Source organism: Elephantulus edwardii, unplaced genomic scaffold (genome assembly GCF_000299155.1).
Source record: "Elephantulus edwardii isolate Elephantulus edwardi_28Jun2011 unplaced genomic scaffold, EleEdw1.0 scaffold00026, whole genome shotgun sequence".
Taxonomy (NCBI): domain Eukaryota; kingdom Metazoa; phylum Chordata; class Mammalia; order Macroscelidea; family Macroscelididae; genus Elephantulus; species Elephantulus edwardii.
This window is the reverse complement of record NW_006399776.1, coordinates 18207002-18219714: the sequence shown is the minus strand read 5'-3', so window position 1 is coordinate 18219714 and position 12713 is coordinate 18207002. Positions and strand designations below refer to the sequence as shown.

The window sequence follows — 12713 nt, the reverse complement described above, 5'->3', positions numbered from 1 at the left end:
TCTTTGTCTTCTTGACATTGAGCCTCAGTCCATACTGAAGGCTGCAGTCCTTGACCCTCTGCAGCAAGTGCATGAGGTCCTCCTCAGTTTCAGCGAGCAAGCCCTACATCATTTATCATGATGGGAAGAATTTTGGTGAGAGTTGGGCTTTATTTTTAATTTAAAGTAAGTTTTCTCTATGAAGAATTATCTAATCACAAATAATCATGTTCCTATCATAAAATAGATTTCAAATTATACAATAAATTCTTAACTTCTTTAATTCCTTCCCTTTCTCACATTTAAAAAAATTTCATGGTTTTTCTATTTCAATTCAGCAGTAGTCAGATCAGAAGAAGGAAACATTGCATAAAAGTGCATCAGGGATGTGTCCTGTCTCTATACCTTTTTGATCTGTATACAGAAAAGAGTTCTGTACACATTCAAGAGGCTGGACTTTATGAGGAAGAATGTGGCATCAGTATTGGAGGAAGACTCATCAACAAATTGCATTATGCAGATGACACAGCCTTAGTTGCTGAAACTGAGTAGGGCCTAAAGCATCTTCTGCAGAGGGTCAAGGACTGTAGTTTTCAATATGTATTGAAGCTCAACATGTAAAAAACAAAGATTTTCACCCCTGGACCAATCAGCATCATCATGATAGATGGAGCGCAAACAGAACTAATAGGTCTGTCCTGGAGGTAGAAAACCAAGCTGCTACTTAGAGTCAAATATTTTCTGACATACTTTGGGCATGTAGCCAAAAGGGACCAGTCTTTGAACAGGAATATCTTGCTTGAAAGGGTGAAGAGACAACACAGGTGAAAAAGACCAAGATGAGATGGATTGACACAATAACAAGGGTAATGAGGGAAGGTGTGTCAGAGACAGTGAGATTGGCTCAGGATAGAGCAGGGTTCAAAGCTATTGGGCATAGAGTCATTATGAGTTGCAAGTAACTCAATGGCAGGAAACAACAACAACAATATATACTTGAATTTTCTGGAACTTTTACATCATTTCAAGAAATATTGTTTCTTCTCTAAGATAACTGTTGAGACTTTGGAGTCTTCAGAACAAAGGCCACTGTACAAATGAACTGTTTTGTATGCATTCTTAGAGTTGAGGAAGATCTTTTACTATCTCTTTTTTAAAAATAACATGTATAGAAACTTTTAAATTAAAATTAAACCAGACAATATGAGCCATGCCAAAGTTGCTGGCATGTAAGATGTATTCAGATCCTCTTTCTATTATTTTCTCTTAAATGTCTCTATAGGAATATTTCTTCTCCAGATAGAATTGTGCTTTGACTTATTTAATGTAAAACTTTGGAACTTGGAAATTTACTCCCCCACTTTATGCCTTCAAAATGAATAATTTCCAGCATTCTTAGTATATTTATTAACAATGAATTGATTATTTTTTAATTATTAAATTTTATTAATTTTAATGAACATTTACAGAGATTTTGGGTTTTCATTTATTCATTGTTACACTATTTTCTCTACCCTCCTCCCCAGTTCGTTCTTCTTTTTTCCCCCTCCCCTTGAAAGTCTATTTTAATTGTCCAATTGCCACAGTGCTTGTCAAAGCCAGTTCTGAACATGAATTGATTATTAAAGAGTTATTAATACTTGTCAGCCAGCTCTAATAGCTTAGTGGTGAGGAATTGAGCTGCAAAAGGCACATCATTTGAATTCACCAACAAGCCAGTAGGAGATAAAAGGGCAATCTTCCTTGTGATTTATTGCCTCTGAAAACTTGCTTCAGGGTCAGCTTTGAGTCTGTTCCAAACTTATGGTACCTATATCAGTAACAACTTTGAAGGAAAGTGGTAAGGGTGGAAAACATGGAAGGGCTTTAATATAACTCACAGCAAGCTTTCATCTGAAATTCCCAGTAGAAATAGGCCATGTAGCATAAATATATACTCAATAGGCTCATTTAAAAAAGAAAACAAGTTTATATTTTTATTATTGTAAAAATATTGTTAACACAAATTTGTACTTTAACATTTTTCATGTTTATAATTCAATGACACTAACTAAATAAGGTTTTACAACCATTACCAAGTGCTGCTGTTATGAACCAATAAGTCACTTGTGACTCATGGTGACTCTATGCATAACAGCTCTGAACCCTGCTCTATCCTGTGCCAACCCTATTGCCTCTGACATCCCTACCTCCATTATCGCATCAACCCATTGTATCAAGGATCTTCCCCTCTTTTTCTGTCCCTCCACCCTTCCAAGCATGATTTCCCTCTCTAAGGATTGATCCCTCTTTGCAACATGCCCAAAATATATCAGACAAAGCCTTAGAATCCTTGCCTCCAAGGAGTAGCCTGATTTCTCCCTCTCTAGCACGAAATTGTTTGTTCTCCTGGCAGGCCATGGTATATTCAGTACTCTTCTCCAGCACCACAGCTCAAAGGCATCAATTCTCTTTCTATCACTCCTAGTCATTATCCAGCTCTCTGATGCATAGCAAGCAAGGATACACTGACTTGATTAAATTAAGAAAGTTGTGTATATTTTCTATATTAAGAAAAATGTTGTATCCTTTTTCTATACCTATATAATCTGTATACTGAGCAAATTATTCAAGAATCTGGATTCTATAAAGAAGAATGTGGCAACAAGATTGGAGGAAGTCTCATCAACACCCTTCATTATGCAGATGACACAACCTTGCTTGCTGAAAGGGAGAAGGACTTCAAGGACTTACTAAAGAAAGTTAAACATTGCTGCATTCAATATGGATTTCATCTCAACACCAAGAAAACAAAAATCCTTCTTACTGGACTCATAAGCAGCATCGTGATAGAAAGAGCAAGGACAAAAACTGTAAACATCTTACTTGGATCCCAAAAAAAATATACACTTGATACCAGAAGTCAGAAAATCAGGAGACATATTGGATTGGAAAAGTTTTCAGTCAGAAATCTCTCCAAATTATTGAAGAGCGACGATGTCAGTTTGAGACTAAAGTGCACCTGATTAAGGTCATGGTCTTTTCAGTCATTTCCTGTGCATCTCACAGTTGGACACTGAATGAGGATGACAGAAGAGTTAATTCTTTTGGTGTTGGGTAAGAATACTGGATATCCCATAGATTGCCAAAAGAACAAGAGATATGTCTTGAAAAAAGTTGCACCCAGAGTTCTCCTAGGAGGCAAAGATGATAAAGCTGTCTCAGATACTTCGGGAATGTTGCTAGGAGAAGCAGTTCCTTGGAGAAGGCCTTCACTGTTGGAAAGGTGGAAGGACCGCAAAAGAGAGGAAATCCCTCAACTGAGTGGATTGACACATGACTGCATCAATGGTCTCAAGTGTGTCTGAGATTATGAGGCTGCCACAGGATAGAACAGGGTTCAGATCCATTGTTCATGAGGTCACTATGAGTCAACATTGACACAATGGCACCTAGCAACAACAACTGGCCTTGTAACTACTTATAACTATTATGTCTATACATTGATCTATTCTAAGTATTTCATACAAATGAGATCATACATATCTATCTTTGTGTGATTGACTTACTTCATGGAACATGATCTTTTCACAATTTAGCCATGCAGCATCTACTAAGACTCATTTCTAATTTTAGCTAAATTTTACTCTATTGTATGTCAAGAACACATTTTGCTTAGCCATTATCTCTTGATGCACACTTGAGTTTGCTTTCACCTTTTATGTATTGTTAATAGTGCTGCTATAAAAACTGGTATTTGCTGGTTATTTGGCAGTACATAAGATATTCAGTACTTTTCTCCCACATCACAGTCCATAGTAGTCAATTCTTTTCCTGTCATCTTCTCAATTACACTGCAAGTTACTGAAAAGACAACAGCCTGAATCATATACACCTTAAATCTCAAAGTACCATGATCACTTCTCTATAATTGGGAGAGGTCCCTGACTACAGATTTCCCAAGTCCAATATGTCTCCTGATCTTCTAACTGTTGGTACCAAGTTTATTGATTGTAGATTAAAATAACATGAAGTTGTTGGCAGTTGCAATCTTTTCTCCATTATGATGTTTAGTCACCTAAATCTTGCTTGCCAAAACTGAGAATGACCTGAGTGTTTGGTGTAGAAAGTCAAGGATTGCAGTCTTCAATATAAATTGAAGCTCAACATCAAGAAGACAAAGATTCTCACCACTAAGCCAACTAACAGCACCATGATAGATAAAGATTGAAGTTGTTAACAACTTCAGCTTGCTCAGTTGCACAGTCTACATTCTTAGCACCAGCAGTCAGAAAAATCAAAAGACAAATTGCACTTTGAAAATCTGCTGTCAGGGACCTCTCCAGAGTTGTTGTTGTTGTTGTTATGTGCCATCGAGTCACTTGCGACTCATAGTGACCCTATGTACAAGAGCCCTAAATGCCATTCTAACCTGTGCCAACCTCACCATCTCAAACACACTCATTCCCACCACTCCACTCACAGAATTGATCTATCTCATCGAGGGTCTTCCTCTCCTGCGCCGTCCCTCCACTCTGCAAACATGATGTCCTTCTGTCCCTCCACCCTTGCAAACATGATGTCCCTCTCCAAGGACCAGTCCCTCCTTGCAACATGCCCAAAGTATGTCAGACGAAGCTTCAGAATCCTTGACTCCAGGAACACTCTGGCTTCATGATCTCCAGGACAAACTTGTTTGTTCTCCTAGCAGTCCATGGTATATTCAACACTCTTCTCCAGCACCACAGCTTAAAGGCATCAATTCTCTTTCTATTTTCCCTATTAACTTTCCAACTCTCTGATGCATAGCACGTAATTGCAAATACTATAGTCTGGATCAGGTGCACCTTAGTCTCCAGCCTGAAATTGTGGCTCTTCAGTACTCTTGAGAGGTCCCTCACAGCTGACTTTCCCAATGCTATTCATCTCCTGATTTCCTGGCTGATGTTACCAAGAGTGATGACTGTAGAGCCAAGTAAACTAAAACTGTTAACTATCTCAATCTCTTCATCATCCATACTGATGCTGTCAATTGGCCCAGTGATGAGCATCTTTGTTTTCTTGGTGTTGAGTTTCAATCCATATTGAAGGCTGCAGTCATTGACCTTCTACAGCAAGCACTCCAGAGTACTGAGGAACAATGATGTCAGTCTAGAGACTAAGGTGTGCCTGATCCAGGCCATGGTATTCACAATAAGTTGCTATACATCAGAGAGCTGGACAATTATTAAGGAGGATAGAAGAAAAATCAATCCCTTTGAGTTTTGGTGCTGAAGAAGAGAATTGAACATATCATGGATGACCACGGGGACAAATAGATCTGTCTTGGAGAGAGTGAAACCAAGATTTTCCTTAGAAGCTGGAATTTTGAAGGTCTATCTCACACACTTTGGGCACGTGATCAAGAGGGACCAGTCCTTGGAGAAGGACATCATGCTTGGAAGGGTGGACATGCACAGAAGGGGAAGACCCCACATGAGATGGATTCACACAGTAACTGGGCTAAGGCAACAGGAGTTTGAGAGTCAGTGAGACTGGCTCAGGATATGGCAGGGTTCAAAGCTATTGTACTTAGAGTTGCTAGAGTCACAGGTGATTCAATGGCATATAACAACAACAATATCATAATGTTGCCTATCACAATTAAGTATGGCTTGTGATGAACACTGGTGTGTAATAAAATCTTTTACTACACTAGGACAAACAAGATAGCTCAAATCTCTGTTATTTTATAATTTAACTTTTATTTTCTAAGTTTTCCAGGTAATTTTGAAGTCAGAAAACTTCTAGATTCACACACAAAAGAGTGATCCCAGCTCAAATTCAATAAAACTTATAAGCATTTTGGTTACTAGTTAACCTGTACAGTAGATGCAGACCCAAAGGGAGAAAGTAATAAGCTACTAATGAATGTAAAAGTAGAATATTGTTTTAAATTCCTTTTATTATAATTTAGTAACCTTTACAAATTTTATTTGACTTAGATAACTTTAACTTATCTGTGAAATTGTTATATAAGTAGATGGTGCTGTCAATAAAGAGGAAGTTGGAAGCTAAGGAATCCCTTAGGAGCTTGATACCAAAAAAATGTTCCAATACTTGTTTCTATATAAAATACAGAAGTAGGAAGTTTCCCAGACAAGAGTCTTCTCTTACCATTGCATATATGTATATAGTGAGGAAAATAAATTATCATTAACCTTGTCACAGCAAAATAAACTAAATATCACTTCAGATTTAAGGCAAAATCCTGGCTGGTCCTCATCAGTGAAGAATGATTTGGTTTCAGAGATGATACATGCAGGGTAAGTATATTTCAAAGTATCTCATTTTCTAATTTTTTACTTTTCATATTCCCTTAATTTAAGACTGAGTTTTTCCCACCTCTGGCCTCGTCCTATATCTTATGCATACCTACCAACTTGTGAGTGAGTTCTCTGATCCCATTGTCTTATATCTTAATCATATCAACTTGTGAGTGGGTTTATGTTGGGTTTTGGTTTTTTTTGTGAGTGATTTTTAGTCAATATGCTTATTGGAAAGGTTAAGAAGTTTCACTCCCAACTAATCCCTTGGACTTCCGGTGTACTTACACAGAGCACCTCACAATAATAAAAAACACTGCCCATCTGTGTAAAATATTGAATGTTTCTAAATACCTAGATTGAGAAAGATCTGTTTTCCACAAACTCTTTATGTTATATTAATATTTTCTAGTTACGTTTAGATTTTGCTTTATCTCACCATTTGATTGAAACAGTAATGTTGTTGGTGTTGATGTTGTTAGGTATCGTCCAGTTGAGCATGACTCACAAAGACCAGTCATTTAGATTAATAGTATTAAGGATATTTCAATTTGAAGCCAAAATAAAAATTTAGGTTGATTTTTATACACATGAAAACATTTTTATTTTGCATACATTTTACTGTACATATTTTCAACAATTACAAAGAGAATTGTCAAAATGATTCCTATGTAAATATAACTTTCACTTTTATAAGTGATATTACATATCTTTGAGTGTGAATTGTTTTTAACCAAATTATCTTATTCAAAATCTTATTTTCTTGGTCTTTCAAAATCGCTGCTATTTTGAGAACATGTAACATAAATCAACTTCTGTTGAAGGCTTTGAGGTTACACAGCTCTAATTTTATTTTCTTTCTGTACCATTTTATCTGGAGAGAGTATGAAAGGCACCCAAGTGTCGAGGACTCTCCTTCATAGTGTCGCCTGCGACTTGACGGCACTTAACAAGAACAACCACCACCATTTTTTAGCTGAATGATTTAGAGAATTGGGGTGTTTTTCTTTCACTTATGTCAATAAACATAATGATGATAAAAAAGAGTTGTAAACTACTTAGTACAGCACTTGGTACATACGATGTGCTACTTAGACAATTTTTAACCTTTCAGTTTATATTTATAGAACATGAAATATCAAAAATATATAAAGATGAGCAAAGAAAGAAATATAAGAGAGGTGGAGAGAAGGAAGAAAAGAAAGAATGATGAATTGTTTTGTTGTAGAGAATTTTTTAAACTAAGTTCTGGTAGGCTGATGGTAAAAAGCTGCACTGCAATTCCAAAGGTAAGCAGAACTAATCCACCAGCTGCTCTGTGGGAGAAGATAGGCAATTTCTTCCTGCGTGAATACTCTTGGAAAATCAGCTGGAGGTTGAGCTATATAGGTCAGTTCTGACTCATTGACACACAGCTACAACATAAATTTAAATAATACAGTTGGCTTTTTAAGGCAAAATAAAATGAGAATTCATATTTCTTTTGAGGAAAGACAGCTCAAAAAAGTATTTTCTCATCCAAGTGAATTCAATTTTCCCATCAGTTGTTGTGCTGTTGAGTACCTTTGAGTTGGAACAGACCTTAGCTGACCCTCCAGCAGGTTTTTAGAGGCAGTATATCACAGGGCACCTATTATGCATCAGAGAGTTGGATAATGACTAGGAAGGACAGAAGGAGAATTGATGCCTTTGAGCTGTGGTGCTGGAGAAGAGTATTGAATGTACCATGGACTGCTAGGAAAACAGATTCATCCTGGAGAGGTTTAAAGCAGGCTGCTCCTTGGAGGAAAGGATTCTGGGGCTTCGTCTGACATACTTTGGATATGTTGTAAGGAGGGACAGGTCCTCGGAGAGGGACAGCATGCTTGGGAGAGTGGAAGACCCTCTATGAGGTGGATTGATTCAGTGACTAGGGTAATCGGGATGGGTGTGTCAGAGGCAATGTGATTGGCACAGGACAGAGCAGGGTTTAGGGCTGTTGTACATAAGGTCTCTATGAGTCGCAAGTGGCTCAACAGCACATAACAACAACAACAACATATCACAGGGCTGGAGAAAGGATGAAACTCATGCATACGAGTGTTGAGGACTTTTATTCATAGGGTCGCTATGAGTCATCTACAACTCGACCTCACTGAACAACATAGAGAGAGACCAGTTGGCCTAGTGGAACAAAAGCGATGCTACCAAGCCAAAGGTGGGTGACTCTAATGCATGGCCCTAAGGCCTGTTTTAAATTGTTGTTGGTCAAACATTCTTCCAGGTCATATAGCCCTGGTCTGTCCACTTGCTGTACAGAGGTAACTTGTGGTTGCTGTGAAGCTGAACACTGTGACACTGATGTGTCAAATGTGATAATGGTTACCCATGGTGGACAGTGTTTGGTGGAGCTCCCCAATTAAAACAAGCTTGGAAGCAAGAGTGGCATCCACTTCCGTAATAGCTTGCCTCCGGAAACCTTATGAACCGAGAGTAAGGATGAAAATCACGCAAGTCAAGGATTTGCATTCATAGGGTCGCTGAGTCATCTACGACTTGACGGCACTTAACAACAACAACAAATCAATCACAGGGGAGGAGATTGAGTAATATTTCTCAGGCAAAGGTATATATTGCTTTGGGAGAATCTTATAACAAGATCCAAAATACAAAATAGTATCTAATAATAGCAATATATCCTTAGTTTTTGTAATATTTTTCTCAAATCATTTGATGTGTTGTTTTTCTCAGTATTTGCAAAAGGCTTTAGTTAAATTCTGTCTACACATGCATTTCCAGAAAGCATTAGATTTGTTTCTGAAAAGGATGTTTTATATCACAAATTGTTGCCGTTGTTGTATACCATAACATCCATATCTTACCCTCTAGAGGGTTTTCAGAGGCAGCTAATATCTGCATTGAAACAGATGAGGGAGTGAAATGTTTAAAACAGATATATGATTAGGAATTATTGTCATGACAGGAGTCCAGAATGAAGGCTACATAGTGGAGTGGATTTGGGGAGGGGGAGGGATTGTATAACAACGAGAGAATTTTTCTTTTACTTTTCAAAAAGAAGAACAAACTAGGGTAGGGGAGATGTTGGGCAGGGAAAAAAATGCAACAATGAATGAATGGAAACCCAAAGTCTTTGTAAACTTTCATTAAAATTAATTAATAAAAAGAGAAAAAAATCTGGTGGCCTCGAAATGTGTGCCTTTGGGATTACAGCACAGCTTCTTGCCACTAGGCCACCAAAGCTCCAATAACCTAAATATCATTAAATTATATCCTTGAGTTAATTCTGATAAAATATTCTCCAAGTGTATTTAAAACTCAGAACAAGACTGGTCCATCAGATTCACTGCAAGAGATAAACACCAAAATCTCAAAGAAATTGTTTCAAAATAGTATTATTTTTATATAGTGTAAATATTTTATAATATTCATAAAATTATAATTTTATTAAAATTGTAGAAGTAAATTTTATAAAGAAATATTCTCATTATAAGATTTATCAAGTTTACACTATTTCTTTTTTTTATTTCTTATAAAATACAATGAATAATATTCCCCTTAAACAGTTTCTTTAAGATTTCAGTGTATCTCTTGCAAATAATCTGAAGGGCCAATCTTCTTTTGAGAGAAGACTTTCAACCAGATAGATTGACAGAGTGACTGCAGCGATGGGTTCAAATATGTCAGAGATAACGAGGATAGTACAGGATAGGGCAGGGTTTAGAACTGTTGTTTATAGGGTTTCTTTGAGTTGTATTAGATTTGACAGCACATAATAAATGTAACAGTATATATATATATTCAGAGGATTTATTTGTGACAAGTGTGACTAGTGTGATTTCAATAGGTAATGTTTTGTCCTGATATTCCAAACTGAGTTATTATCTCTCTTGGCCAAGAGGCTATGCTCTTTGCAAGAAATAGTTTTTGATTGATTTACAATGTTGAGTTTAGTGCCATACTAAATTCTTGGAAAGGTGGAGAGATGAAAGAAGAAGATGATATTCAACAAGATAGATAGACACGATGATTATGACAATGTGCTTAAACAATGTTACAATCTGTTATATATAGGGTTGACTTGATGACCTCTAACAACAACAATGCTAACACCTCAATTTTTTCCTATGATAACCTTTTATCTGGTTTGTTACAATTAACATCAATTTCTTTCTTTCAGAGTAGAAAGTCCCAGTTCATCTCTTCCTCTCAGATGTATTGCAACAAACTGAACTAAATGGAAGAAGGAAATCAATCGGCAGTATCTGAGTTTCTTTTCAGAGGACTTTGCAATTCAAAGGAGCTCCAAACCTTCTTCTTAGTGCCATTTTCTATACTCTACCTGATGACTGTTTTTGGGAACCTCCTTGTTGTATTCTTGATCATTACTGACCCTCATCTCCATTCCCCAATGTACTTTCTCCTGGCCAATCTCTCATTCACTGATTTCTGCCTTTCTTCAGTTACCACCCCAAAACTAACTGTAGACTTCCTAAAGGATTATAAGACTATCTCCTTTTGGGGCTGCATGGCTCAGATTCTCTGTGTGCATTTCTTCGGAGGAGGTGAAATGGTGCTACTGGTAACAATGGCTTATGACCGTTACGTGGCCATCTGCAAACCACTCCATTATTCTAGCATAATGGACTCTAAAAAGTGCATCTGGCTAGTTTTGATAACATGGATCATTGGCTTTGTACATTCCACAAGTCAATTGGCTATGGTTATGGAACTACCATTCTGTGGACCAAGAATAGTGGACAGCTTTTTCTGTGATATCCCTTTAGTAATTAAACTAGCCTGCATGGATACTCATACTATGGGAACATTGATAAATGCTGATAGTGGGTTCTTGGCAACAACCTGTTTCATTCTCTTGCTGGTCTCCTACACCTATATCTTACTAACTGTTCGCCTTCACTCAAAGGATGGGGCATCAAAGGCACTCTCTACCTGCACGTCCCATATCACAGTGGTTGTGTTGTTCTTTGGACCCTGCATTTTTATCTATCTGTGGCCACTCAGCATTACATGGGTGGACAAGTTTCTTGCTGTGTTTTACACAGTCATTACACCTCTCCTGAATCCAGCTATTTACACACTGAGAAATAAAGAGATTAAAAATGCCATGAAGAGACTTATAAATCGGCATATGGTTTCAAGAGACAATTTTTAGATCTCATATGTAATCACCTTTCTGTTAGTCTGTGTGTGTTTTGTTGTGCATAGGGTCTTCAGAGGCCTGCTATTTCAGAAGTGGGTGGCCAATCCTTCTTCCTAGTCTGTCTTAATCTGAATGTTCAGATTTAGAGGAGTATCTGACAGACAAGCAATTTGTGGAGCAGTGAAAGGGTCGCTATGAGTCGCAAACGACTCGATGGCACATAACAACAACAACATGTAATCACCTAATCCCCTTAATCACTGCAATTCTGTCATACTTTAACTTATAAACAGAATTGGAAATAATTACCTGTTCATATTTATAAATGAGCATAGTTATTAGTGTCCCATTATGTATAGATTATGCTTTTAAATATTTATATACCTAATTTATATTTAATTAAAGGAATTGCAAAAGGTATTTGAGAGGTCAGCATCCACCTAGAAAAGAAAGAAAAGTCTTAGCCATTATTTTAAAGGTTGAGTTCCTCTTGAAAGATATTCTTTAAATTCACAGCAAAAGTCTGTAATTTTTTCTCTGATATTAATAAATTCATTTTGTGATCATAAGTTTAATATATATATGATTGTGTTGTTATTGTTGAAATTATTAGGGAAGTGTTTAAATGCCTTGCTTGAAAGAAACAAAATAACATGAAACAAAACACAAAATTATAGAAAAGACCAGACTTACTGTTCTGATTAAGATCAATGGAACCGTGGAGACTACGTCTCTTAGTCAGTCACTCTACAAGCTTAGACTGAAGTCATTGTAGTAACTCAACTTCCAGGCGAATAGACAAGTCAAATTAGATGATCTAAGAGAAGCTATTCCTTGGAAAGGAACATCATTCTTAGAAAGATAGAGGGTTGGTGAAAGAGAGGAAGACCTTCATCCAGATGGATTGACAGAGTTGGCAGCAGTGGACTCAAGTAGGTCAGAGATCGTGAAGAGGGCACAGGATAGGACAAGGCTCAGATCTGTTGTTCATAGTGTTGCTATGAGTTGTGGTTGATTCAATGGCACCTAACAACAATAAATAAGATCATCAATAATACCAGAGAGGAAAGCCTTCCTTATAATATTAATCACACAATGTTAAAAGTGTAGCATTTGCCTTTAAGTTCAGAAGGTTGGAGGGCTTAAGAAAGAAGCATAATGGAAACAGAAACATAAGAAGATGTTGTTAAAATGTGAGGACTGTAATTAATCATCCAAGAAGATGTATATGAAATGTTGAATGGGAAACCATTCTGTACTTTTCACTCAAATAATAATACAAATTATGA

General features: G+C 37.0%; 1 protein-coding gene across 1 annotated transcript; it reads left to right on the top strand.

The window, feature by feature from the left end:
• The first annotated feature begins 10497 nt into the window (after positions 1-10497).
• LOC102854221 (olfactory receptor 4K3-like) lies at positions 10498-11436 on the top strand. Its single transcript, XM_006883245.1, has one exon. It carries the CDS (start codon positions 10498-10500, stop codon positions 11434-11436), a length of 939 nt encoding a protein of 312 aa, XP_006883307.1.
• The last annotated feature ends 1277 nt before the right edge of the window (positions 11437-12713 follow it).